This window comes from Monodelphis domestica, chromosome 8, assembly GCF_027887165.1.
Source record: "Monodelphis domestica isolate mMonDom1 chromosome 8, mMonDom1.pri, whole genome shotgun sequence".
In the NCBI taxonomy this organism is placed as follows: domain Eukaryota; kingdom Metazoa; phylum Chordata; class Mammalia; order Didelphimorphia; family Didelphidae; genus Monodelphis; species Monodelphis domestica.
Window position 1 is genome coordinate 197,747,408 of NC_077234.1, and position 27,803 is coordinate 197,775,210.

The 27,803-nt window shown below is 37.9% G+C and overlaps 1 protein-coding gene across 20 annotated transcripts in view; it reads right to left on the minus strand.

Moving 5' to 3' along the window:
- MAP4K4 (mitogen-activated protein kinase kinase kinase kinase 4) overlaps positions 1 to 27,803 on the minus strand; it is a 258,922-nt gene that overhangs the window by 28,799 nt on the left and 202,320 nt on the right. For 2 of the 20 annotated variants that reach the window (XM_056808395.1, XM_056808392.1), the window contains exons 13-23: positions 22,632 to 22,793; positions 19,158 to 19,244; positions 18,155 to 18,418; positions 16,221 to 16,382; positions 12,159 to 12,392; positions 11,165 to 11,271; positions 7,270 to 7,421; positions 6,506 to 6,603; positions 3,612 to 3,787; positions 2,169 to 2,289; positions 902 to 1,093 (exon numbers count right to left, since the gene is read on the minus strand). In XM_056808395.1, coding sequence (XP_056664373.1) covers positions 902 to 1,093; positions 2,169 to 2,289; positions 3,612 to 3,787; positions 6,506 to 6,603; positions 7,270 to 7,421; positions 11,165 to 11,271; positions 12,159 to 12,392; positions 16,221 to 16,382; positions 18,155 to 18,418; positions 19,158 to 19,244; positions 22,632 to 22,793 — 1,755 coding nt within the window. The remainder of the gene's footprint in view (positions 1 to 901; positions 1,094 to 2,168; positions 2,290 to 3,611; positions 3,788 to 6,505; positions 6,604 to 7,269; positions 7,422 to 11,164; positions 11,272 to 12,158; positions 12,393 to 16,220; positions 16,383 to 18,154; positions 18,419 to 19,157; positions 19,245 to 22,631; positions 22,794 to 27,803) is intronic. The other 18 variants (XM_056808408.1, XM_056808397.1, XM_056808399.1 and 15 more) reach the window with 12 other exon arrangements.

The following is a 27,803-nucleotide window of genomic DNA, read 5'->3' on the forward strand; positions in this document are numbered from 1 at the left end:
CAATGCTGGCTAAATTTACATTTCAGTTTCATCTTTAGAAACCAACTTCACTCATATGTCCATGAAATCCATACAAAGAAATCTAACAAAACTTGCTTAGGCACTGGGTGGCTGTGGAAATAGTATTCTTTAGGGTTTGTTTTTTTCTTTTTTAACTTAGAAAATGAAAACTACATTCCAGCTATGTATCACCTTTTCCCCATTCAAGAGATCATTCAGTCCAATGGGCACCACACTCAAGCCCTCAGAGCAAAGAGAATCTCTAGATTCCAGCAGAAAAAAAGTGAATAACTGCTCAAAAACCACTGCTCGTCTTTACTTATGGCCCCTAGTTGGGGAGGCTCCCCTGGGAAGCCATTCTAAAAGCCAAATTCCCTCAAGAGTAGCTATTTCTCAAATTCTAAGCAGTCACCCCTTTCTAACTGAGACAGGCTGCTTTGAAAGGTCACCTGCTCCAAAGCCTCGGTAGCCAAGTTTCAGCATCATTTCTTCATTTACTATACAATGAAGAAGGCAGATTTCCTCAAACATCAAAAATATATCTGCCCCCAAGCATTCCAAATAGAAAATGGGTCTGAGTACACAGCAACCAGTTTAGTTTAGATTTTTTTTTAAACTGAATATAATGAAAGCCATGCATCTAAGCTAACTATAGAGAAGTAAAAATAGTGAACTGGCAAGTTTTGGGGGAGGAACTGAGCTAAGGTTAAAAGGGGTCTCTAGGCAAATCTGAAACATGTTACTTGGGGGTGAGGAGAAAGGGGGTGATAGAATAAAGCAGGATGGGGGACAGAGAGGGGGAGGTGGGAAACAAGGGACTGGCAAGACTTCTGCAAACTAGCCACTAGGCGGTATTTGGTCTAATCCTATGAAAGCAGCCAGCTGTGGTGCGGAGACATACCTCATTAGGAGTGAGCTTGTCCTGGGGTGTCTGTGGGGACATGGTGGGTGTCGGCTGGCTGGAGGATGGGGAGGAGGAGGTGGAGGAAGTGGAGGAGGAATGGCTTTGCTGTAAGAGATCTGGCAAGAGGTGAATGCGACCGGCAAAGCCATTGCTCTCATGGTGGCTGGCACGCTTTTGGTCAACTGTACTCTGTAGAAAAAACAGGCACACTTGTCTCGTTCAAGTGTTGCTGCAATTGCCTATGACCCTAATGACTGTTACTTTTTTTTTAAAGCGCTGTGTAATTTCTCACTTCCCTACAAACAAAGGGCTGATTTTGCCCCCAGCTCGTGAGGATTCCTTCACTAGATGCCCGAGGTGAGGGTCGGGGTGCGTTGTGAGCCAACAGAAATCGAGATACCTCCTCCGGCCAGCGGCCAGCACAACCTGACTGTTTTCATTGGACGTTCCTGCTAGATCACCAAAACAATTTGTCTTTTAGGCATCTGCCAAACTAAAACTGAAGAAATGACTCTCTGTGTCTTTACCTTCCCCCTCCTGGCTAAGGTCGAGGTTCCCTGAAGCACACCCACAGGTAAGAAAACAACCTGCTTTTATGGGGGGGCCTGCGCTGGCTATGGAAGCAATCTGAGTAAGATTGGCATCGATCATTAACATTCAGGTATAAAAAAGCTACAGAGCACGAACTGAGGGAGTCTGTAAGCTCACACAGGTACAAAAAGGAATTATTTAAATATGCAACAAGAATGAGAGAACTAACATGGGGAAACATACAAGAGACCTCGTGACCCCCTGAAATCGGCAACCTGTCAGTCCCTCTCTCTGAGGCTCACCCCTATGGGCTTACCCACGTCTCTCAGCATGCCAGGGGCACCCCTGGAGCCTGACAGACTGACGTTCAGATCCGAGTGTCCTCCTCAGAACCAGTTTTGCTCTGCTACAGAAACAAGATCTGTTCTCCTATTCTGGGCACCCTCCTAACCGCTGACGCTTTTCTACTTTCTGGACAGAGACTATGAGAGACTCGGCACAAGTGCTTGGATGAGAACCACTGACGGACATGCAAAGGGCAGCAATGTGAGGAGGTTTCTCTGCATGCATCACACGCCTGATCTGGAGCCCCCAAACCGTTCTCCTACCTCTGTGTCTTATTCACATGGACAACAGATATAATGTAGAAATAGCAGCATGAGTGAATGAGCGAGTGGGTTAATGACTAACAGAAAAAACTAGGCATCTGTCAAGTCAGAAGAGAAGACGGTACCTGGCGGACGATTAAGGTGCCTTCCTTCGACGGAGTCATGGCGGGTTCACTTTCTATGTCATCATGAACAATCATAGTTTTCACTGATTCAGTTTCACCATTGCTTAGATTCAAAGATGATCTGTTTAACCAAATGAAGAGTTAAAAGCCAGATTTCCACAAGCCAAAGAGACTTTTTTTTTCCTTTCCATTTAACTTGCATCTTCTTTTCAAAGTCATCAGGTCAGGATAAAGGAGCAAAAAGTCCCACTTTCCTATACCACCCCCCAACTTAAAAAGTGTACATGTGGCTTTTTCCTCCAGTAAGTAAATTTGGTTTTAACCCAACTTTTAGTTTTAAAAATTTTAGCTAATTCAATCAATCCGGCAATTGGTTTTGGTTTTAATCAAATTTTTACGATTAAAAATTTTAGCTAATTCAATCAATCTGGCCATTGATTTTGGTTTTAAGCAAATTTTTAGGTTTAAAACTTTTAGTTTATTAAAATCAAACTAACAATTAGTTTGGGTTTTAACCAGGTTTTTTGGGTTCAAAAATCTGAGCCTATTAAAATTAATCTGACAATTGATTTAGACCAAATTTTTAGGTTTAAAATTTTTAATTATTTAAATCAATCTGGTAATTTGTTTTAACCAAACTTTTAGGTTTTAAATTTGTTTTTTTGTTTTTTTAACCCTTACCTTTGGTTTTAGAATAAATGTTGTGTATTGGTTCCAAAGCAGTAGAAGAGTGATATGGGGTAGGCATTGGGGGTTAAGTGACTTGCCCAGGGTCACACAGCTAGGAAGTGTCTGGGACCAGATTTGAACCTAGCTTCTCTCATCTCTAGTTCTGGCTCTCAATCCACTGATCCACTGTGCTACCTCCAGATTTATATTTTTTTTAGTGAATTAAATCAATCAGGCAATTGGTTTTGGTTTTAACCAAATTTTTAGGTTTAAATTTTTTAGTGATTTAATTCAGCCTGGAAATTTGTTTTGACCAAATTTTAAGGTTTGAAATTTTCACTTAATTAAATCAATCTGGTAATTGGTTTTGGATTTAACTAAGCTTTTAAAATTTTTAGCAAATTAAATCAATCTGGCCATGGGTTTAAAGTTTAATCCAATTTTTAGATTTCAATATTTTGGCTAATTAATTGGTTTGGTCTTTAATCAAATTTCTATGTTAAAGAAATCTTAATTACTTAAATAGATCTGACATTTCCCCATACAGCAGAATTGGTCATTTAGATAAAAAATACAGTGGAAATATATACAGAGAACTGACTTTTACTTATTTTAAAAAGCTGCCAAGTTTGCATATTCTTTTATTTTTCTTGTAACTGAGAGATGGCCATTCCATTTTTCAAGAAGTGCCTATAGTTCAAAGTCAGAAGAAAACCAATAGAGGAATACACAAATAGCCACTCTCTTCCTCTCCAACATATACCCAAGACTGACACTGCTCTGGTGTCCTCAGGACCAGAAGTGGATTCGTCTGCCCCTTCTTGTTCCATATCATCATCCTCTTCGTCCGTTGTCCCAGATTCTTCACTAGATGAAGAATAGTCTGTTACTTTGTGAGGAGGTCGAACATCTTCTACAGCTCGTAGTTCCTTGGCTAAGGCGGTCAAGTCCTAATGGGAAAGAATGGTAGGTTGAAAAATTAAGGATGACCAGAAATGAGAACAAAAGGAGGGAGAGAGAAGCAGAAAATGAGGAAGATTTGGGGCAACTTTATTAATATGTTGAAGCAAATTTGTTATTTTTCTCCTATGTCAAATTAAGGGCTTTTCATGATTTTATAAGATCAACATTGTCTTTCTTAAACTACACATTTTTAGAAAGAGTGTCTATTTTGGTTGTTTTGTATCTAGTCTATCATCTTTTTATATTGGGACGAACTTTTTAAGGGCACTTTTCAGACATAGTATCTTAGTTCAAGAGAAGCATTTGAGCAGAAATGTGCCCATAAATCACATTTATGCAACTTATTTTAAAATTTTCAAAGATTCACTGTTCTAATCACAATGAGGTAGGTAGAACAAGCAATTAATCCCATTTTATAGAAGAGGAAATTTGAGGCTTAGACAGGCAATTTGTTCACTTACAGAACTAGTTAGTAATTGAGCAAGGATTTACATTTAGATTCCCTCATTAATTGCAGTTCTCCACTTTACCAAAGCTGTCTTTGCTTTTCCATTAAGAATACCTCCTTATTATCAGAAGCCATAGTAAGAGGACTTTTATTTTGGTTTATATTCCCATTGAACAAATTAAATATTCACCAGGTGGATAACTAGAATCTGAAGTAAGTAATATCATACAAATTCTAGCTTACTAGCATATAATTTAGAACATCTATTTCTTACGGAAAAAAAAAAAAACCTCCTCATAGCTGATTTGCAAATCCAATTTAGCATCCTTTTTCTAGGGCATATTTTTCTTGTCATTTTATTAAAATTTCTATGAAATAACTTCTAAATCTTAAAAAAAATCCCAAATTTGGTTAAGAATCCAATATGCTTACCCTATAACTGCTCTACTTACTAAAAATTAGTTTCTACAGACACGAGGAATCAAAAACAGAAAAAAAAGGAAAAACAAATTATACTGTATACCCAACCCAAATATAATCTTGTCATGTTAAATAATTAATTTAAATTTAATGATTATTAAAAATTAATCACATACTACATATGTTATGTACATATATGTACACATATAATACTATATATAATTACATAAATTAAAGTGCCTAATAATTAAATAATTACAATTTAATTTCAATAAATAAAGTACATTTGGAGATGTGATTTGAAATGCCTAATGGCAAATTAGAAAGAAATTTCAGATATATGAAACATGCTTTGAAAGCTGAAAAGAACAAAAAATAAGTACAAGTGAAAAGGGGAACTATAGAAACTAGAAAAAGAACAAATTTAAAATCAAGGGAAGGCTTGCTTTGGCATTCAACTTTTATAAAGAGTGCTTACCACTTCTCCCTGAATCATTCAGTACAATAGTGGTTTAATTGAGTCAGGAGGATCATGATGGTGAAGCCACAAGGTGAGGATGCATGGTGAAAAACAGAAGAAAGAACAGAAATCAAATCAGTCTGATTTCCAGTGTGTAATCAGCCACAGGGATGATTAATTGATTAAATGAGAGGTGTAGAATAGCAAAAGCTTGAGTTACCACCAGAACCCAATTCACCCAAAGCAGAATGAGTAATATTTTTATTAATTAGAAATTATTGCATTATGTAATCATTATAAGGTAATTATGGTTTATTAATGATTATTGAAATAATTTTTAAAGATCATTGTATTTTTCAATACAATATAGGAGACATTTATTAGGCACCTGCAATGTGCAGAGTATAGAGCTATAGACTGAAAGAGATACAAATTGAGGTAAAACAAAAACCTCATCCTCATTGGCATAAAAAAGAACCTTGGAGATCTCTATTTGTGGGGTGGATATATAGATGCCATTTTTTTAAATGATGAATTTTTAAAACTACACCAGTATATTTTATGTAAAGCAAAGAAATAATATAATAGAAGCATAAATTATTTCCATTTTTTTTATATGGCTGAGATAAAGAAATGGAATATGCTTGTGATTAACTGGAATTGAAAGGTGAGAAAACAGAAGGCACTTCCTCTGCATCTTAAGGCCTTAGCATGTGCCTAAAGAACTCAGAAGACAGGGGCAGCTAAGTGACTGAGTGGATAAAGAACCCAGTCTAGAGATGAGAGGTCCAAGGTTCAAATCTATCATCAAAACACTTTCTAGCTATGTGATCCTGGGCAAGTCATTTAATCACCATTGCCTAGTCCTCACTGCTCTTTTGACTTGGAATTGATTTAAAGTATCAATTCTAAAATTTAAAAACAAACAAACAAACAAATAAAATATCAATTCTAAGACAGAAGTTGGGTTTTTTGGTTTTGTTTTTTAAAATGAAGACTCAAGAATCAGAAGTTAATTGATTGGCTCAGAATTGGGACATAACTAAGTCTTCTTGCCTTCCTTCCAGGCAGGCTCTCCATCTCCTTCATCTCCTTACATGGTGGGCACCTTGAGGGCAGGGGTAGCTTTTACTTTTTCTTTCTCTGGCAGTCTGCATAGTGCCTGGCACACAATGGGTACTTAATATCTGCTTGCTGACTTTACATGTCTCTCTTATAACGGTTACCACAAATAAAATGGGAAGCTAAAACTCTCAGTGCTGAGAGTCAATCACTCTCAGGACTTCCCCACCTCTCATCCTACAAGCTCAGAACAAAAGACAGCAGCAATTAAAGGGAGGAAAAAGATTAAGAACATTTGGGGAACAACTTTCTTACAGCAGGTTTGTGAGGTCTGAAGACTTCTTTTTTTTCTTCCGGCTTTTTTGTTGCATTTTCATGGCGTTGGGATGGTGAACCTTCTGATTTTGATGATGCTGTCAAGACCAAAACCCAGGGGAAAAAAACCCAAAAGATGAAGATGACTGTTTAAATATATTATCTCTACTTCCTGTCCCCAAAGTAGGATACAGAACCTTAAGGTAGCCTTATCTAGCTTCATTAGAGACCTTCCCCACTCCCCAATTTTTCTTCCTTACTTAGGGGAAGCATTCCACAAAAACTGATATTCAACCAGGAGGATTCTCCTTGATGGGTATCAATAATCTTTCAACACCCAGACTTAATCAATACATTAATGTATTGACTAATTTTTTTCTCCATCACTCCTCCAAAATCAAAGAACAGGATAAAAAATTATTCTTTCCCATAAAAGAATTATCAACAGGACCTTAATTAAAGAACCTGTTAGCAGAACTATACTTGCTAAATATATCCCTGTCTTAATTTTTATCTTCTACAAGGGATAACCTTATAAGGAATAGAGATATAAAGAACCCCTTGCCTGTCTTAATAGCACAAGGAATCTTAATTATTTTTTCTAAATGAATTAAAACTAAAAAGAGTTTAAAGAAATATTTAGATAAATAATGCTTCAGGATTAAAAAAAAAATACCCCAAAGCAAAGTGAGAGTCTTTCTTAGGAAGAGGAAAAGCAGAGAAATGGAAACAAACAAAAAAAAAACAGAGAAAGGAAGTCGTACATCTCACTCTGAAGCGTTCACCAGATCCACTCTGAGAGCCAGGATGAGACCCTGGCTGTGATCCTGAATTACTTGAACCTGAGGAGCTACCACTGCCAGGTCTTGGAACCAGCTTCTCTACCCTTTCCCACAGCAGTCTGGGTTCAATATTGCTATTTGGAAAGAGAAAGATAAGGGAGTAAGGGGTGGGAGACAGAAAAAAGTCAATTTCATTAGCTCAAATTACAGGAATGCAATGGAAAACATAAATCAAATGATGCATTTAGCTCCTGGGAAAGAATTGATCTACATCAATTTTCTAGAACATTGTTAGTGTAGCTTGATAGCAAGACAGCACACCAAATTCTTTTCTGCTTTCTATACTCCCTAGGGAAGAGAGGAAATGGCATAATATAATATCTGTATTTTAAAGAAAGAAAAAACTCCTCTAACATAATTCAGAACAGTAATTGGTAGTCTATGACAATGATGCTCACTGTGAAAAACCACTAGGGGTGATGTCTACTACTCTCCCAAAGTCAGGAGTGAGAAGCAAAAGGAAAAAAGCCAATAATGGGACTAAGATGCAGCTCTCCTGTTTTAACCCGCAGTATGGTTTTTTGTTCTTACGAGCCCTTAAAAACATTGTGAGTTTTAAGTTAAATACAGATCGTACCCCTTCCTATGAGTTGTTATTTAGTCATTGCTCAGTTGACTCTTCTTGACCCCAATAGAATTTTCTTGGCAAAGATCCAGGAGTAGTTTGCCATTTCCTTCTCCAGCTCATTTTACAGATAAGGAAACTGAGGTAGACAGGGTTAAGTAACACACCCAGGGATCACACAGCTAAAAGTGTCTGATGCTGGATGTGAATTCAGATCTTCCTGACTAGAAACCAGCATACTATCCACTGTGATACCTGTGAGAACTTTCATTCTTGCCTTGGAGGTTTCCCACTTGAGTGATGTTTGGGAGACGAGTCCCTTAACTTCACTGGGTCTCAGGGTCCTTGTGAGGAGGCCAGACTAACTGGCCTTTGGGCCTCTCCTCTGATCCTCATCACGCACACTTTTATCTTCTCTTTCTTCCCTTCTGTGATGGCTCATTCCTAATCTGAAGAGATTCTCCTTTGGCTGCTTTAGGCTCTTACTTAGACAAGCAGGGATTCTACTGAGCATCATGCTAGAACTAAAGATTAACACAAGAACGCCTATGCCCTTAGCTTAAGTCAGAGAATGGAATGGGGGAAGAGAGGGGAAAGAGAAAATGTCTATATGACAATTAAAGAATGGTCACGAATCAGCATCCTTATTCAATATAGCAGTGAATTAACTGATCCTCCTCCTCTATGGTTTACAGTTAGGAAGACCCCTCTCCCCGAGTTCAAACCTGGCCTCAGCCAGCCTGGATGAGTCACTCAGTCCTCTTTGCCTCAGTTTCCTCATCTGTAAAATGAGCTAGAGAAAGAAATGGCAAACCACTTTTCTGAGAAAAACCCAAAATAGAGGCATAAAGAGTCAGGCACCACTGAATAATAACAACAATCTGATCAAGGAACAGAATCTTATCAAAGATTAACAAATTACTATTTTTCATGAAAGAATTATCAATAGAACTCAATTAAGAAATCTATTACAGATTTGCACTTGCCAATGTGAAAACTGAATTAATTTGACAAAATTATGCTTCTTTATCCTATCTTCTGTAAAGGGGGAGTGCTAGTATTTTACTAAGGAGCTAATTCAGCCTTTGTTACTCAGGAGGTATGTGATCACTTAATCTTCACAAAGTACCTCAAAACAACTTCCTGGGATTTAATTTTACTGACACACATGGGCCAGGAGAGGGCAGTCCCCACTAATCCTGTGCATATTCACAGGTCCAAATGGCACACACTGGAAACCGACAAAATTCCTGCCCTTATGGAATGTAGTTTTGAGTAGGAAGACAAAACTGTCTAAATCATTCTCATTTAAACCAATATTATTATAATCAGTTTGGAGTTAAAAGTACAGAGAAGAGATTAAGTGAGTTCCTGAGAGATCCAAGGGAGGGAAAAACATGGAATTGTGGGAACCACAAAAGGCTCTTTGAGGGCAGTGTGAAGATGAAACAATGAAACAATGAAATGAACAATGAAAGTACTTAACTCTCCCCTGATTGTGATTAAATTGTAACCTTTGTCTATTTTTAGATTTAATCCCCATAACTATAAACAAGGTACTTAAAAGTTAAGTATGAAGATCTGCCCAATTTAGATCTAATTACAAAATGTGCAAATATCCCACTTAATCATGAAGTGGGAGGTCTGTGACCCACGTGTATGACAATGGGAAATGAATAAGAATCAACTAACTGCCTTCTGGGCAGTCCTAGAGCAGAGCTTCAGCTGTGATTGGTAGACATAAAATTAGGGGAAAACACAGGAAGTGACAAAAGAAAATATCTTTAAAAGGGGCTGTCACTTCCTGTTCTTGAGTTTTTGGAAGTGGAGATTGGAGAGAATTCTTCATGCTTTTGAGTGGAGGCTGGTGAAAATGGGCAGATTTTAGAATATGCTGACTAGACTTATACATGGTAAGTGAATGGCTAACTCTTAACTGCTGGATTTTTCTGAAAAAAACTATCCTATGGAGAAACCTACTCTTAAGAGACACTTCCTGGGTCCTTTGCTTTGCTGAGGCTGGCTAAAATGAATTCTCCCTGCCCAGAGGGGCCGGGAGTAAATTACTTAGTGCTCAGGCTAGATATCTTACCTTATCCTCTCTCTGATTTCTTCTTCACTCTATCTACATATTGTAATGAAATTGTAAATAAAAATCTCTGGAATTAATTAAATTCCTGGTGATTACACTGTTGAATTATAAAAATCCAACCCTTTTAAAATATAATCCCTTTTCTCCCTTAAAGCAGGAAACTGTTATGTTGTTGTTTTTGGATCTCCAAGTCTAGCACAGTATCTTAGACATGATGCTTGCATAATTACTGCTTAAGTGAATTTTGCTTCACTAGTTAGTTATCATCAGCAGGACCCTACTGTAGCATCTGCATTCCTATTGCTATATCAAGTTTCAACACACAGGAGATATTATGTCTATTCTTGCAGAGGCAGTTAGATGGCTCGGGGGATAGAGAGACAGGCCTGCAAGATGGGAGGTCCTAGGTTTAAATCTGATCTCAGATACTTCCTAGCGGTGTGAACCTGAGCAAGTCACTTAACCCCTACTGCCTAACTGATCTTCTGCCTTGGAACCGAACCAATACAATGTTGATTCTAAGATGGAAGGTAAGGGTTTTAATTTTTTTTTTCATTTTAAAAACTTAATGATTGGCAAATGGAATTTGAAATTACTATTTCAAATGGAGGACAGTGCCAGCTCTTTACTAAACATTTTGTATCATTCACCAGTACTAGGGAGATGTCAACCTTTTGCCTTTAATTCCCTCCTCCCATTCCTGTTAACAATGGATTAAAATTAGGTTTGTTTGTTTTTTAAAATCCTTACTTTCTGTCTTAGAATGAATACTGAGTATTGGTTCCAAATCGATAGCAAAGTAAGGGCTAGTTAATGAGGATTAAGAATTTTTTGAGGCCATATTTGAACTCAAGATCCCCTATCCCTAGGGCCTGGACACTGAGCAACCTAGCTGCCCCCAATTATATTCATTATTAGCTATTAAAATGGCACAGTGATTTTTCTATTTATCCATTTGATCATCTACCAAAAGGAAAAACAATAGATTTTCAAAGTGGTTTTTCATTTTCCAGAAACAATCTTTATCTAAAATCCAGAATTCACACAGTTGAACATAATACATCCTTCTCCAATGCCTTGTCCAACAGGCAGTATAAAGAATGATGAGTTTATATAAGAGAAGAGAGTAAACCTGACCCCACCATTTGGCCTTCCCTTACCTCGTAGAGTTTCTTTGACCTGCTTGGTTATTTTGCTGCCCACTGCCCTGCAGTGGAGAATCACGGCGAGATAAAACAGGAGAACGGGAAGTTGTTCTCACAGGTACCTTAGGCAGAGAAAGAAGGACAATTACATCACGGAGAAAAAGGAGAGAAAAAGCTATTCCCACAAAAGATGCACTTTAACAGTTTCTAAGCACTTTACCCAATCTGGTATGATCGGCCCAACCATCCCCTTTCCCTATGACTAATGCAGCTTCCTCTGGTTCCCCCCAAGGATCCAATGAGGAGGACAGAGAACTTAGTCTAAGGTACCTATGGAGCCAACACAAACATTCTCCCTGCATGTCTGACATTTAAAAAGAATATGATGCTTTAAATGAAGCTTCAGTGGCAGGAAACACACAAAGCATTTTGCTGAGATAATGTGAGAACCAGGAAAAACCACTCAAAGGAACTGAACAATGATCTACACATGGGTCCGCAGGAGGGAAAGGCTAGCAGGAAGCAAAGATATATTCAGAAGAAGCAAATTCCAAAAGAAGGGGGGGAAAAAATCTACCCCAATGTCTCTATTTGTTGAATTCTATCATTCTATCATCTTATGGGGAAAAACAAAAATGGCTTTTGAGCAAGAAAAAATAATAGAATTCTAATGATTTGAGGATCCTACCATTTAGATCAATTTTTCTTTCAAGTCTTTTCCAGAGTATTTTAATGTTTTGTTAATAGTGTAAAATAAATTACAAAATAGCTTTTGCGTGCCATTCTAAGGCATTTGCCAACACAGAAGCTAATTCCATTTGGTCTGGAAGCTGATTCACCCCCATATAATTTTTGCTACACTTCTCATTGCCTAGGCACAAGTGCCTGTTTCTGATGTCCCTCCCCACAGGATAGACCCTTCTGTTACGTTTCACTGCCCCATTAATTATGGCGAAGAGTCACCAAACCCTTATAAAAAAGTATCCATCTGTCTCTGTCTACTCCTTACCCTTGGAGGCACCTCGTCACTGTCTGATCTAGACCAAGCCTTTTGGGTGGGATCGGATACCTCCGACTTAGAGTCAGAACACTGACTTAGCACCTCACTGCGTGAAGGTGGACATGGGTCCTGAGAACGAAGATGGTGATGTGCAAATTTGGGAGGAGAAGGGTCACTGAAGGAATGGGATCGCGAGACAGGGGAAACATTGTTCTTGAGAGATGCCAGATGGGACCACTGTACCTTACAAGAAAACAAAACATAAAACATTCAATGCGTTCTGCATAAACTGGCTTTCCAGTCAACACCAAATCCAAAGCAAAGAGGCGGCAATGAGGCAAGATGGCGGGAGGCAAGGCAGAAAGTGACAGAAGTGCACACGTCGGGAGAGGGTGACTCAGAAGGCATGACACATAGAAAGGAACAAAGGTCTGTCTCCTCAAGGACACGCGTATGGGCAATAAGATCAGGTCCACGTGACTCGAGAAGTCTGGGTCCCCCATGCATACCTAGAGAGCTACAGTTTTAATGGACCATCTGGTTGCATGCATACACATGTCAAAGCAGGGGAGGGAAGAAAGGAAGGAAGAAGGAGAAACCACAAGATAAAGACCACTGCCAAACATGCAAACCTAAATACATCCATCTTCACATTACCTGCTAGATTAAATTTCAGACACAATTAGCAAAGAAATAGCACATTCATATAAAAAATTAAAGACAGATGCTTTGTGACATTACAATCCCAGAAAAGTTCATTCTAAAACAACCCCCCCTTCCCAACTTTTCAAAACACTGTCTCAATCTTTTCCTCTCCATTCTCCTTTTTTCAAGCAATTATGGCCCCAAACATCCCTAAACACCCAGTTTTTTAACATGATAAATGGGACATCTTTAGGAATAGAGTATTATTTAACTTTTATAAAGTTTAAATTTCTTAAGTTTAATCTTTTAACTCACTAGTTAACCTTTTGGAAGGGGGAAGAGGGTGGTGGGAATGATTTAGAAATACAGTAATTATTAATCAGCTGAATTTAACTAATCACTTAAATTACGTAAAGGAATTCTAAGACAATAATATAGGAAAAGAAGGTAGGATACAAAATCAAATTGATTATATCATCTTTATGAGCATTAATGGTACACCCTACATAATACCTTCATTTTAAAAAAGAGATTCATACACTCACTTTTTTTTAAGAATCTAGGAAAAATGTGAGTCCCCCTCCCCACCCAGGAAAAGGCAGGATAAGATCCAAGTATCAACATTATGAAAAATTATAACAAATAATGTGAGTGTGTATTTCCAAAGTTTCACAGGTATAAAAAATGTACAAGAACTTGATGTACAAATGTACAAGACAAGAACTATTTTTGTGCAAGAGGGGCAGTATAGACTGTTACTATATTATAGTATAGTATATTACTGTTAGGAACTACTTTAAATAGATGGGAGGAAAAATCAGTCTATAAGCCAAGGAGCCTGCTCCAATTTTCCAAATTCCTTAGGTAACCCTGCATACTCATGATGACTCTCAAGATTTCCTTTCTAGTTAATAAATCTTTGTGATTTTAGGAAAATACCTTTCCCTCCTCCTCACTTTCCATTTTACCCACTCTGGAACATAAGAGCACTGAGACCCTAGGCCAAGTGATTCCTGGTACTGTATACAGACAAACCCAAGATCCCAGTGGCTCCTGGGTGGCACCTGAGGACATTTCTATTGCTTAGTACTCAACTGGGCCATTCTTCACCCTATCAACTACTCTTTATTCTCTTCTTGATATTTCATTCTCTCCCTTTCCAACTTTTTCCTTTTTTAATTTTCTTTCTCCTTCCCTTTCTAGTCTACGATTGTATCAATGAGGGAAGGGGATTGGATTGGCTTAGACCCTATAATGTTAACCTGGGTTCAAAAATAAAAATAAATAAATAAATAAATAAAAGGTGCTCTTTCCACAATGAATAACTTTTTGTCCCTCCTTTTCTTCCTTCTTCTATAATTAATTCTTTAGGCTTAATACCAATATCCTAGAGAATCACTTCCAGGAGTTAATGAGAGTTACCAAATAATGTCATTAAAACTCATCTGAAGTTTTAAAACAAAACCCTACTATAATTAGGGTATGCATTTAGCCAAGGTAGACTGAAAAACTGCACGAGACTTCTACCTGGTCCCTACTGGCCCACATTATACAGCTTTTCAGGCAGATTCTTAAAAGTCTCTTGAAATGGTGGGATAGATTTCTGGCTCTTCTACGATAGTGGCTCGCCAGGTTTTCAGGGCTTTAACAAAGTGAGCTCTTTGCTTCAATGCAGGCTGAGTGCTCCCTATATCGGTCAATATTCATTCCTCCTCCCCCCAACTTAACAGAGCAAAAATGATGCACAAGCAGCACAGGCAAACAGATACCGAGCAGCAGCATCGCAAAGCAGAGAGCGGGCTCTCGGACCTGATACAGGCAGGGGGCTGCTTCACCTTCAAAGCAAAAGCAAGATGCAGAAAGAAATCTTTTGTGCTAGACCTTTTACAGTGAAGAGGATCAAATGTAATCTAATCTGCCTCTTCTCCTGACTTCCTGGTTTTTGACAATGGCAAACTCCCAAACTTGAAGCCATGAAGGCATCCATCATAAACGTCCTTCCACCAGACAGCTTTTACATCTAGCTGTTGCTACTTCTGCCATATTTTTCACATTCTCTTCACCGCTGCCATCTTGCTGGAGGACTTTGTTTCTTATGGGCTGGATTCCTGAAATAAAAGCTTCTCCCTAGGCTCTTATTTCCAATTGATTTCAGATCCTTCTCCCAGAGCAATATTCCTAAAGCACAGCTCTGACCCTGGGGCTACTGGTAGCTTCCCACATCCTGAGATAGTACTCAAATCCTGCTATTAATTGGTTCAAGTAAGAATGCAGAAATCCCTTCATCTGTCATAGGATGACAGATCTAAGGGGAAAGAACCGCAAGAATCACTGGGTCCAATCCTGCTTATTTTACAAATGCGGAAAATGGGTCTAAGAAGGTTAAAGGACTTGTCCAAAGTTATACAGTTGCTTTTATCATCAATAAATGATAAAAATTCCCTCACCAGGCTGTTTTGAGATTCAAACAAGGTACTATATTTATAAAACACCTTGCAAGCTTTAAAACCTAAATTTCAATTGATACTATTATTAAGGCATTAAAATATAGTAATGAATTATTAATTAAGTTTAATTAAGAATAAATTATTAAATATATTATTAAAATATAATGACTATTATTAAAGATTTAGACTAATTTTCACTTCATAAACCATGCTCCAGGCAAACGGACATATTACTCTTTTCCTGGAACATGACCTCAAATTTCCCATCTTTATGCCTGCCTATCTAAATCCTTTATGTCCTCCTTTCCAGGATAGGCTCAAATATAATCTCCTCCTTCCCCTGGGCTATTCTCACATCCCTGCGGACAAAATCTTTCTCAAAGGGGGCATTTGTACCTCTTTTACTGGACTCTCAACATTGCGCTTATCCACTAAACACATCCAAGTCTCATTTCCTCTACTAGATTGGACAATGAGCTCAATAAAGAGCTTCTGCTCACTCTCCTGTATCTCCCCTACAAGTATTCTGCTTAGTGATCAATGAATAGGCTGTTGCCTTTTTTTTATTATTATTATTTTATACTTTTCTTCTGTCTTAGAATAAAACTGTGTATTGGTTCCAAGGTAGAAGAGCACTAAGGCTAGGCAATGGGGGTTAAGGGACTGGCTCAGGGTCCCAGAGCTAAGGAGGGTCTGAGACCACATTTGAAGCCAGGGCTTGGCTCTCCATCCATGGAGTGACCCAGAGGCTTTTAAAGACTATTTCTCAGGTCTATGCTGGTTCTTTTTAAAGGAGTCCTTTCCCCTCCATCATCTCTATTTCCTTTGTTTAAAACAACTGTCGTGCTCCTGCTCAAACTCTCTAAGGGTCCATGAAACCAGTTGCTCTCCGTTCCACTGCGGCCCCAAGGCAGGGCTGGAGCCTGGAGAATCATGCACATCGGTCCCCGTGACCCGACCATGCGTCCTCTGCTGCTACCTGTGGTTCCACTGGTCTCTGGAGTGCAGGGTGTACGGACTCGGAGTTGCCATTGGAAAAAGACTCTGATCTTGAAGGCACTGGTGGCTCCAGAATTTTGCCTGTCTGCTTAGACTGTGCTTCAGGGGAGCCTTGGTTAGTTTTTCTAAATCTATCTTCCACCTGCATAGAAGACATAACTCATTGTTAGTGAACTAGAGTTCAGACACTCACAGGGTCTCCTACGTCTTCGCCTTCTTAGCTGTCCTTGGTTATTAGAAAGAGCAGAGCTGAGCGGCCACACAAAAAAAGCAGCATTAGGATTGGCTTCAGGAAAATGAAAATACTTAAAAAATGAAGACTGTTGAGGTTCGTTAGTACAAGATAGCCAAAAATAAATACAACGAAAGCATTTTTTTTTTAATCTTTACCTTTTGTCTTAGAATCAATACTGTGTATTGGTTCCAAGGTGGAAGAGTGGTAAGAGCAAGGCAATGGGGGAGAAGTGACTTGCCCAGGGTCACACAGCTAGGAAGTATCTGAGAATAGATTTGAACCTCTGTTGGCCTGGCTTTCAATCAACTGGGCCACCTAGCTATCCAAAACTAAAGCACATTTTTAAAAAAACTATAGTTTTTTTTTAATATAAAAAATAAATAAATTTTAAAATATAGTATATTCCACTAGGAAAAAATAAATAGTAAAACAACAAACCGGTCTTTTATCACAAACTTCTAAAAACTAATAGAGCTATCACTAGTTATAGAGGATCAAAACCAGTGAATCTAAGTTAATAATGAAGGAGTTTAGCATGTAAAACCAAGAGCTCTCACTAGATACAGAGGACCAAAGCCAGGGAGTCTAAGTTGATAATGAAGGAGTTTAGCATGTTTTTGTGATATCACAGCCTTAGTCTCCATAAGAATAAGTACAATGCACATTTCTTAACTTCTTAAGTCCATTTTAAGACCATTGGCTGTCTCCCTTCTGTGCTAAGACTCAATTAATTAATTATAATTAATACTCATCAAATCAGGAAATTGGAATTATCTGAAAAATTCATGAAGCCTATAACACACGGCCAAATTTCACTATGCGTGTAATGCTGCAGAGTAATTTGTAACTCTGTCTACCAACTAAAAAGTCGATGAACACGTCAGGAATACGTCATTGGTTCTTCCCCCAGACTCGTGTCTCTCTGTCTTGCTCTTCTTCTGAAAAAACCCTCACGTTCCATCTTGGAATCAATACTGTGTATTGGTTCAAAAGCAGAAGAGTGTTGAGGGCAAGGCAATGGGGAATGAGTGACTTATGCTAGATCACCCAGGGAGGAAGTAGTATCCAAGACTAAAAGCCTAGCTTTACCAATCCACTGAGCCACACAGCTGCCCCCTTTTTCCTCTTTCCTCATAAGGGGTGTAGGAAAACAAATTTAGTCAAAAGTCACTTAAAATAATATGGAACTATATTTTGCATGGTAATACATATATCACCAGAAAATGAATGTCAAAAATACCAAAAAAATAAAATAGAGGAAAAAATTAAAAATTAATTAAACAAAAGTCTCACTTAAAAAATTTTTAAGGATGCAACTACATTATCCCCACTTCGCATTCACCCACTCTTTGACTCTTCATTGCTCTTTCTTCAAATAAAAATAAATAAATGAATGAATGAATGAATGAATGAATGAATGAATAAAAAACTTTGCCTTCGATCTCCTTATCCATTCAGAGACAAAAAAAGGGCAAAGGCTAGGCCGTCAGGGTTACATGACTCGCCATGGTTCACAAAGCTGGAGAGCTGGCGTTCCCCTCCACAGGACTACCTCACTGCCCATTACGGTTTCCACTGAGACCTGCCCGGAGACAGCGTCCTGGAGAGGGTGGCTTTGCTCTTCCCTAGCGGGGTGAGCGCTGACCGATCGCTGAGGCCACCAGGAGATGGTGAGTTACCTCTCGAGCTCTTTCAGCGGCTTCATAGTGAGGTTTCGTTTCTGGGGGATGATAGCTCTGTTTATTTCTCTCTTGCTGCTGCTGCTGCTGCTGTTGTTGCTGTTGCTGTTGCTGCTGCTGCTGTTGTTGCTGTTGCTGTTGCTGCTGTTGATGATGCCTCCTGTGGTCATGCTGTAAGGACAGGAGATACGCTTGCTCTTGCTGTAACTGCCTCTGAAGCCTCTCCGCCTGCCGGTGTTCTTCCATCTCCCGCCATCTGTATTCCTTTAGCAAGGAGAGAATGATCAAAGCAACAAGGATACTATTAATCCATTGAACCTTTGAAGGGGGGAAACAAAAGACCACCTACTTTTTTTCTCTCCTTTTTATTTTATTTTATGTTTGTTTGTTTTTTGGTGCAGCAAATAGACAGGGCTTTTTATATGGCCTGGTACCTGTAGGAAAACCTGACGGAATGTTGCTAACCATAATCACGCCTGGCTTTCTTTTCCCCCTAAAGGTAATGATTTGAATAAAGATGCGATGCTTTTTAGAACAAAGACTGCATAAGTAACAATGACTAAAACCAATGCCCCCCGTTTAAATTTTATGTGGTGTACGCTTAGAATCCGGAGCGTTAGGCACTCTTTAAATTCTTTCGATGAATGCCAAGGTCTGCGCAAAAAAAATAAATTAAATAAAACAAAACAAAACAAAACAAACAAACAAAAAAAAACTTGACCACCAAAACCAGAACAGTTCCACTTATTGAAGTAAATAAATAAATAATGCCGTCCTCTGGACGGGCCCAAAAGCAGTGTGACCACTGAGTCCTCCTCCTCTCAGGGTTGTGCCTGTCAGCCCACTACCCTAACAGAAATGGCCATTTAATCCAACTCCATTGTTCATACAGGGAGCGCAGCTGTGCCCAACTGGGGGACGAGGGGGGAAGGGGGGGCGGTCCTGGGCCTGGCCGGATAAATGAGCCCTAAAGCTACGGAACAAAACAGATACAGTGCGTTACCAGTAACATGGCCTGCTCCTGGAGCAGCTGCTGCTGAAGGATTTCCAAGTGCCGCTGCTCCTCTTCTAGCTGTCGCCTGATATACTCCTGTCACATAGAAATTACCCAGCAATCAATTGATTCAAAAGGAAAGCATCAGAACCACCTGAGTGGAAAACACCAAGAGCGACTTTCCCCAAACATCTTTGGCAACAGTTCCCTTAGGGATAGATGCCTGGAAAAAACCTTCCATGGAAGGCCTTAAAGACTCTTTAAGATGGGCCCCCCCAAAAAATGACTGTTTAGAAGATTATCAAATAGTAGCACATGATCCACTGATACACGTAACACGGGTGTGCATCCAGATGAGACATGAAGGATGGACTTTTAAGAAAAGCAAGAATTCAATTTATCAATACGGCAAATTCTGGGTGATCTGGGATAGCTGGGAAACTGGGGGGGGGGGGGTGTTCTGGTTAATCAAAACTTCTGGTTAATAGAGTTAACATATATACCATGCAGAGATTATCCATTTTAAAGGCATATGACAAAAACATAGCGTTTCAACAATTCTGATTGTATCTGTTATTTTTCTTCGATGATTCTGAAGTTGCCTGAAAGTCCTTTAGACAAATAATAAGGAAAAGCCATCAGCTCTGCCATTTTAAATCTCAAATCTATTTAGAAAACAATCAAATCAGGTCTTCAGCTATCCTCTTTGGTTTTTGTTTTTTTAAATGAAAAGCCATTAAGTTGTTTTTTTTTAAAACTGCTCCTTTTCCTTTTGTTTTAGTTCAAAAACATTCCATTTTTGTTGATCCAATGGATCAATCCCATGTTGAATTAAATCAACATTTAATTCAAAAACAGAGGAGAGGCTGGGACTAGGAAATCAAGGTTAAGTGACTTGCCCAGGATCACACAACTGTTTAAAGGCAGATTTGATTTCCTATGCTCCCAACTCTAGGCCTGATACTCTATCTGCTGGGGCCGAGCTGCCCCCCAAAAATGTGTTTTTAAAATGCAGAAATGTGTATTTTGCAAGTGCAGGCACTGTCATGCTATAAATAAAATAGTGACCTGCAAATCAGAGACTTGGATTACTATTTAACTAGTGCCCTGCAGATCAGAGACTCAGAATCCTTTTTAAACTCCACCAATGACACACCTTGTGCGGTTTGGGGTTTGTCATTTAAGTTCTATGCCAGTTTTTTTTCATCTGAAAAATGAAAATCAGTGTGCTTCTCCTATACCTAACTCACAGAATGATTCTGTGAACTTCAGATAAGATAAGAGAGCTTATCAGATTTTATAGGGATCTTACAGTCATGTACTCCCCATCATTTTACTGATGAAAAATCTGAAAGCACCTTAAAAAATATAGATTACTCTCTACCCTCTTTTCCAAAGGAGACAATGACCTAATTTATTGCCCTGGCAAAGGATATGGGCACAAGTAAACTGGGATAGAGGTCCAGGGGATGAAGAAAGGTCCTTCTGAAGGCCCTAAGAATTCTTTTCATGGGAAAACACTCTCATTTTGTGAACTTTTATCCCCAGAGACTCCGTTCCCCCACCTTATGTTTTCATAGCTGTGGCCATAAAGAGACTAAACCCAAGAAGGGGGTAGCTATGAATTCTGGCTGGTGAAGGGGCTAAGCGGCAGTTTACTGTACACAAACTTCCTTAGGAAGTCCAACCTGATGCATCAACTACAACTGGAGTCCCCAGATGGTTTGGAGGCCAGTTGTCCCCCCAGGATGCTGGCTGAAGCATTTCACTTCTGACCTGTCCTCTGCATCGCTAATCTCTCTCTCCATTCAATCATCCTCAGCCACAACCATGCCCTCCTAAGGCTTACAGCTGCCATGAGCAATGGCAAATATTCACCAATAAATTAATTTTGACACCAAACTCATTTTATTTTCTGACCTACACAGACTTAAAATGTCATCATCTTTTCACAAGGAGTCCAACTCATCTGTTTCCTCTCCTTATCACCTCAAAATTACTTTAAAAAAAAATCCTGTCCAGGCTACAAAAACTAGCATGTTAATCACCCACTGCACAGAACATGAATTTACACAAACAAACACATATGTACACAAAGCATGCTTCTTACAGCAAGGCCATCATAATCATTTTTGTGCTAGAAAGAGAACAGCATCACAAAAGTGATATTTAGATTTTTTTTTTGCAACTTTTTTTCTTTGAGGGACAGAATGTCATTCACAAACTAGAAGCACCACTAACAGACCACTTCTAGTCCTGTATCTTCATTTAACTTATGAGTTTGTAAATATTTCCATCTAGAATACAGCAGCCAATCAATCTCTCAAATTACAGAAATTATCAGAAAGCTTATGTAGCTGAATTCTTTAAAGCTCCTAATTTCAAATATAACTGACATTTCAAAACAAATACACACTTAAAAACCACGAACTAGCCACCAACTTCAAGCACAATGAAGGACAACAGTAAATTGAAGCTTCGAGATTCACATGCACAAATAGGTTTTTACTAAATAATATATGTGGAATGAATGAGTGAGTGAGTGAGTGAGTGAGTGAATAAAAGTGAAATCTGATGTGCATGCAAACTCAACTCTTACAAAACTTGAGGCACTTAAGTTTAGTAAACAAGGAGAGCAGTTGAATAAGCAAATTTGAAAGACGTAATTAGGCAGGGTAAGTATTTTCAAATGTGAGTTTAGAACAGTATTTGAACTATGTCTTCTTTTTTTTCTAAAGGCAATTAAAAGCAAAAGAAGTTAATAGACAAAAAATGAGGGAACATAATGTTAGTGATCTGGTTCAAACCAATAAAATTCTGGAATAGAAAACATATAAATACCTTAACAGCTAGGTGAATCACACTCAAATTATTGTATCTATATGTTGTTTCAGGAATTAATGGTCGTTTCTAAATAAAATCATTAGTTGACCTCAACAAAATGCAATGATTAAAATGTGATTTAAGAAAAATAAGAGAAAAATTTTGCTTTGACTTCCTTTCAGTATGTGATTTGATGTAATGCATGTCCCATATATGCACTCACCATAACATCCAATTTGCTACTACTTATTTCTGGAACTCTGCCAATTTGGTTTTTAAATTCAGCAGTTTTTCAATATCGTAAGAGATCCATTATGATGAGGCCAAAAGAATAAAAATAATATTTAACTATAGTCTTAATCCTGATTTATCAGCTTTTGTGGCATCAGCCCTAGTCTTAATGGCTATTTCCAGGTATCTTTTTTCTGGAATAAATTACTATTCAGTAACCATTAAACATGAATAATAAGGTCACTAAAGTTTTCATGTAGTTTTTATATGGTATTTAGGAGTAAACTACCAAGCAACTCCTAGTTGCATTGCTTTAGTTGTTAGTGTATCTCTTTCCTATTTTAAAAAAAAAATCTAAACCTCTAACACCCCTCAAAAAAAACAAATTCTCAGAAATAATTCTGTTGTCACCTTCTTCCAGGGACTCACCTGCTCCCTCTCCACTCTTCTCTTCTCTTCCTCAGCCCTTCTCCGCTCCTCCTCTTCCTTCCGCCTTCTCTCCAGGTCCTCCAGGCGCCTCTTCTCTTCCTGTTCCCTCCTCCTCTGCTCCCTCTCCTGTTGCCGTCGAGCCTCACGCTCTCTTCTCTGTTGCTGTGGAAATAAGAGAAAGTGGATGGGGAGGCATTTGGATCGATCATGCCGATTTTTGCTTTGGTTATAATTGGGGGTAATGAGATTAGCTAATCACCGCCATACTCCGTTAGCATGTTCACCATCATAAAAGACACCTGTAATGTCAATTAACCTTTTCACAAATTCTGGACACATGGGGGAAGAGGTGAATGTGTAAATGCACAGATGCCTACTAGGGAAGGAAAAAAAAAAAACCTTGAAAACTTTGCGAGAACACAATTTGGTATTTAAAAGGGCTCTCTGCCTCCAAAGAGGTCTCTGCTTCCTCTTCTAAGCACAGGCATCTTTCAAGATGTAATAAGTGAAATTGAATGGGCTAATCAGCCCTAGGCACATTTTTTTTCTTATTTTGTATTTCTTTATCCTTGATTTCTAATAATCTTTAATAAACCTCATAAAATATAATACTTTTTATTATAAGAGACTAATGTAACTGTTACACTATATGGAACCTATTACCTGTGTGATTACTGGATTTGAGAAGTGGTTCTTCCTTCATGGAAATTTTAGTCTAAATTGGATTAAAAAGTTTTAAAAGTTCACTACTGAGAGGCCTTTCACTGTGAAAAAAGTGTGGGCGGGACAATAAATGCATCCATTGCTAGATATACTAGGAAACATCAATTATTTCATTAACTAGGAATAAGTTTCATTTCGTGGTATATTTTAACAGAATTGGGTTTGGAGAAGATCTAGGTTCTTCAATACAGGATCTTATCATGACATAAAAGTTCGGAGAAAAGAGTTTTTAGTCCTCAGTTTCACTAGCAAGACTAACCAATATGCCTTGGTTGGCACTGGCAAATTTAAGGTATATGTGAGAAAGAAGAAAAGGAAAAATTCTATAAATAAATGAAGAGAAGGGAGGGAAGGGAAGATGAGAAGAGATGGTGGGCTGTCGCCAAAGATGTCTTGACTGCTACTGAGCAGAATCCCATTATCCTTGTCCTGTACTGAAATATGGATGTCTTAAAAATAATGACTTTAATTTCCTATTACATTGGGGCAATAGTTTCTAGAGTGCATAGAAGAAAGTTCTGCAAATGAGAAGCAATCAGTGTCTTTGGTGATACTGTCTGGTTGCCAGATTTAAACTTGAAAAGCCACAGTTCAAGTAGCTTGGCTACCATATTGTACCATCTTCCCTCGTTTGGGGCTCCACTGTTTAAGGATTAGAATTCAACAACCAAAAAAAGACAAAGGAAACATTTATTTGTGGACACAAAGACATGTATTGGATATATTAATAATCAAATTGGGGGGGGGGGTGTTAAGACCCTTTCTGGTGCTACAAAGAAACTGATTTATTTAAAATAAATTTGCAATCAGATTGGCCAATTCTCAATTCTGAAATTTCTTCTTTGTGTTTTAGTTTTTTCTTAATCTACATCAACATTTTATTTTTTACATTTAGCCTTCAAAACTTTTCCTAGAGAAATGAATAGCATATGTTTGACAGCACATCAGTCATGATTTGGCTTAGTTAGCTATGTGGATCAGTGGACAGAGCAAGAACCGTGGGAATCAGAAAAATCTTAATTTCAACTCCTGCTTCACACATGTACCACTGCAAGTCACTTAATCTGTCTGACTACCTCAGTTTCCTTATTTGTAAAAAGTGAATAATTATAGCACTTATCCTTCCAAAGTTGTGAGGATCAAATGAGTTAATACATGAATAATATTTCGTAAACCTTAAAGCACTATGTAAATGCTATTGTTATTGAGAAATTTATTAGTATTCATTACATAAAAAGTTCTAAGCAACAGTGTAAATTATCCCCTGGAATTTATGCAAGCATGCATAATTTTAGGAAAAAATTTATATGTAGAATTCATTTAATGTACACACATAATACACACACATAAAAATGATATTGGTTAATTTACTAATTTCTGATCTACAACAAAACAAAAACCACAATATATTCCATCTTTTAATTAGAATACTTATTTTCACAACTGAACAAGTAGAACAGTTTTCCCTCAGTTCTTCTTTGGCCCTCTCCTCTGAATGCTATGCCTCTAACCCCCAAGGAAAGGGAAATAGGAAAACTAGTCTAAAAACACTAATCTAAGCTTAGAACGAAATCTGTAAGCACAACTAAGCTATTGTCTACATGCCAAAGTACACAAAGGTCGGGAGTTTCCCTTCACCAACAATATCTTCCTGTTGTCAATACAGTCTATATGTTTTTTTAAGTATGGGATGCCAAACACCAAATATTAGACTATTTACTGTTAAATGAGGAAGAGAGAAAGGGGAGGGAGAGAGAAAGAAAGAGAAAGAAGGAAAGGGAGACAGACAGACAGACAGACAGACAGACAGACAGACAGACAGACAGACAGAGACAGAGGCAGGGACAGAGAGATTGAGATTGTTATAAATACTTGAGGCAGAACTGGGAATCAAACCACATTTGGTCAACTACTACCCCTAAAAATGATGAACACTTTTAAAAAGGGTGCCAGGGAGATCATTCTTTTTCCTTCTTCCCCTTTTCTTCTTTTTAAATGTATTTATATGTTTATTATATTATAATTCCCAGGACCCTCTCCCTCTCCCTTTCTCTCTCTCTCTCCCCTAGAAAAGCCATCATCTGAAAAAAAAAAAGATATATATAAAACTATGTCTTCTTTTTCTCTATTTACCTTTCTTTCTCTGCAGGTAGACAGTCTCAAGGCATTCTTCAAACAATATTTCTGTTGCCATATAGAATGTTCTCTTGTTTATATATACAGTTTATGAGTATAAACTCATTTCACTCTTCATAATTTCCATTCATGAAAAATTTATTAGCATTGTGGTTTAGGGGAAAGAGCATTAGATATATAGTTGGAGAACTGGTTTTGAATCCCACCTTGCTACTCACTGTCTAATCTTGAACAAATAACAAGTTTAATAACCATCATGCTCGGATGAAGACAGAGACTCCACCAATGAAAAAATAGCATGCATACATCCATGTATTCAAGATATATTTCTTGATACATAACACGTTAATTAAACAAAATATGGAATTAAAGAAAAAAAGGCCACAACAAGGTTCCTAGCCTTCAAATAACCCCTAACTTACTGTTCATGTTAAATTTAACAAACAAAAATTAAAAATTCCTTTGAATGTGAGAGGTCAGGCTAAATTAGTTAAAATCAGGAATTGCAAAATATTCTTGAAGAAATGTATTTTTGTTACTCTCAGATTCATAAATTAACCAAGCTAAAACTTAAAAAAAAATAAAAATAAAAATAAATCAGTAAAAAAAAAAGTTCCTTCTAAGATTGTTATTTTAAAGTGATGCAGAAAATTATAGTCTAGAAGCAAACCAATTATAAAGATTGAGAGAGCCTCCGTATGCTTTGTCAGAATGTAGATATTCTTTTTCAAAGGGAATTTAGAGTTTCTCTTTTTCTTCCTCTCCATTACATAGAACTGATATGAAGAAATAATTCAAGTTCCTTAAGGATAAGAGCTGTTTTCTGTCTTCTTAAATGCTTAGTTTTGAATACTGTCTAACAGTGACTGTGAACCTTTTAGAGACACCTGCCCATGTAACATAGGTTTGCCAACACAGGTCTAACATATAGTCAGGGCTTAATAAATATTTGTGGATTGGTTAATCAAAGCTATCAAATAGAGCCACTCCTGAGTTTCACTCAAACCAGATTAAAGTGTAAATGAGAAATAGTCAAAAAGTAATAATATAATTATGTATTATTAATCATATATAACATTAACATAGTATATATTATGTAATAATATAAAATAAAAATGTACAGATAATAAAGCATAAAGATTACATTTAAATCTAAATTGAGATATGGCCTAAAGGGATCCTTATGTATGGTTTAATGGCCCTCACTTCTATTTTATTTTTACATCAAAGAATTACATAAGCAATTACAGGAAAATATATATGACATTAATATATGTTATAAATATATAATGAAATAAAAATGTATACATAATGAAGCATAAGGATTACATTTAAAACTAAATTGATATATGGACTATAGGGATCCTTATGTATGGTTTAGTGGCCCTCATTTGTATTTCATTTTGGCATCAAAGAATTAAGTAATCAATTACAGGAAAATGTCTAAAGGCTCTGAAATAGAATAGAAATATATTGCAATTCCATAAAAGGATCACCACACCATTAACTTGGAGCTCCCAGGATATGCAGGAACCAAGTGACAGGGCCAGGAAAAAGGGGGTGGTTTTTGCCTTTCTTCATATCCTCAAGGATTACAGTCCTGGATCATAGGAAAAGTGTAATAAATGTGCAATGACTTGACTTGTCTAACGGTAAGATGGGCTGCCTTGAGCACTAAAGCAAGAGCCAGTTGATGGTCTCCCTGGAAGGAAGAAGGAATTCTTGCTGCGGACACGCAGACCAGACAGGATGAGTGTCCAGGTCCTAACTCTATGATTCCACAGGCAAAGGAACTAAGCAGACGCGAGATAATCCAACAAAGACTGCACAGAGACACTTCAATTACGAGTGACTCATGCCTGTCTGCCATGGACCTACCTTGACATTTCCATAATACAATTTGAGGTTACTGAAATGGCTTTGATTTCCAAAGCCAACGAGCTCACTCTCACTTGTCCTTGCTCATCTGTCTCTGTTGCTGTCGTTGCTATGGTGGGTACTGAATCTTCCAGAGAGATGCCAGACTTGAATTGGAGCCTAACCCAGAGCTAGAGTCAGAGCCAGAAACGCCGTCACCCTGAGGAGTCTGAAAGAAAACTTGGCTTCCTGCCCTTACCCAGGATGGCCTGTTACTCGCTGCCATAGACAGGATTCCATCCTGCAAAAACTTCCCTACATAATGCAAATGACAAACCCCAAAGAATTAAATTTTTGCATAATTTTTCTATACCCCCCCCAATATTAAAGATAACATAAGCAAAACCAAGAAAATCTGGCTTTTGCAAGCTGATGTCATCATGACTTTTGAAATTC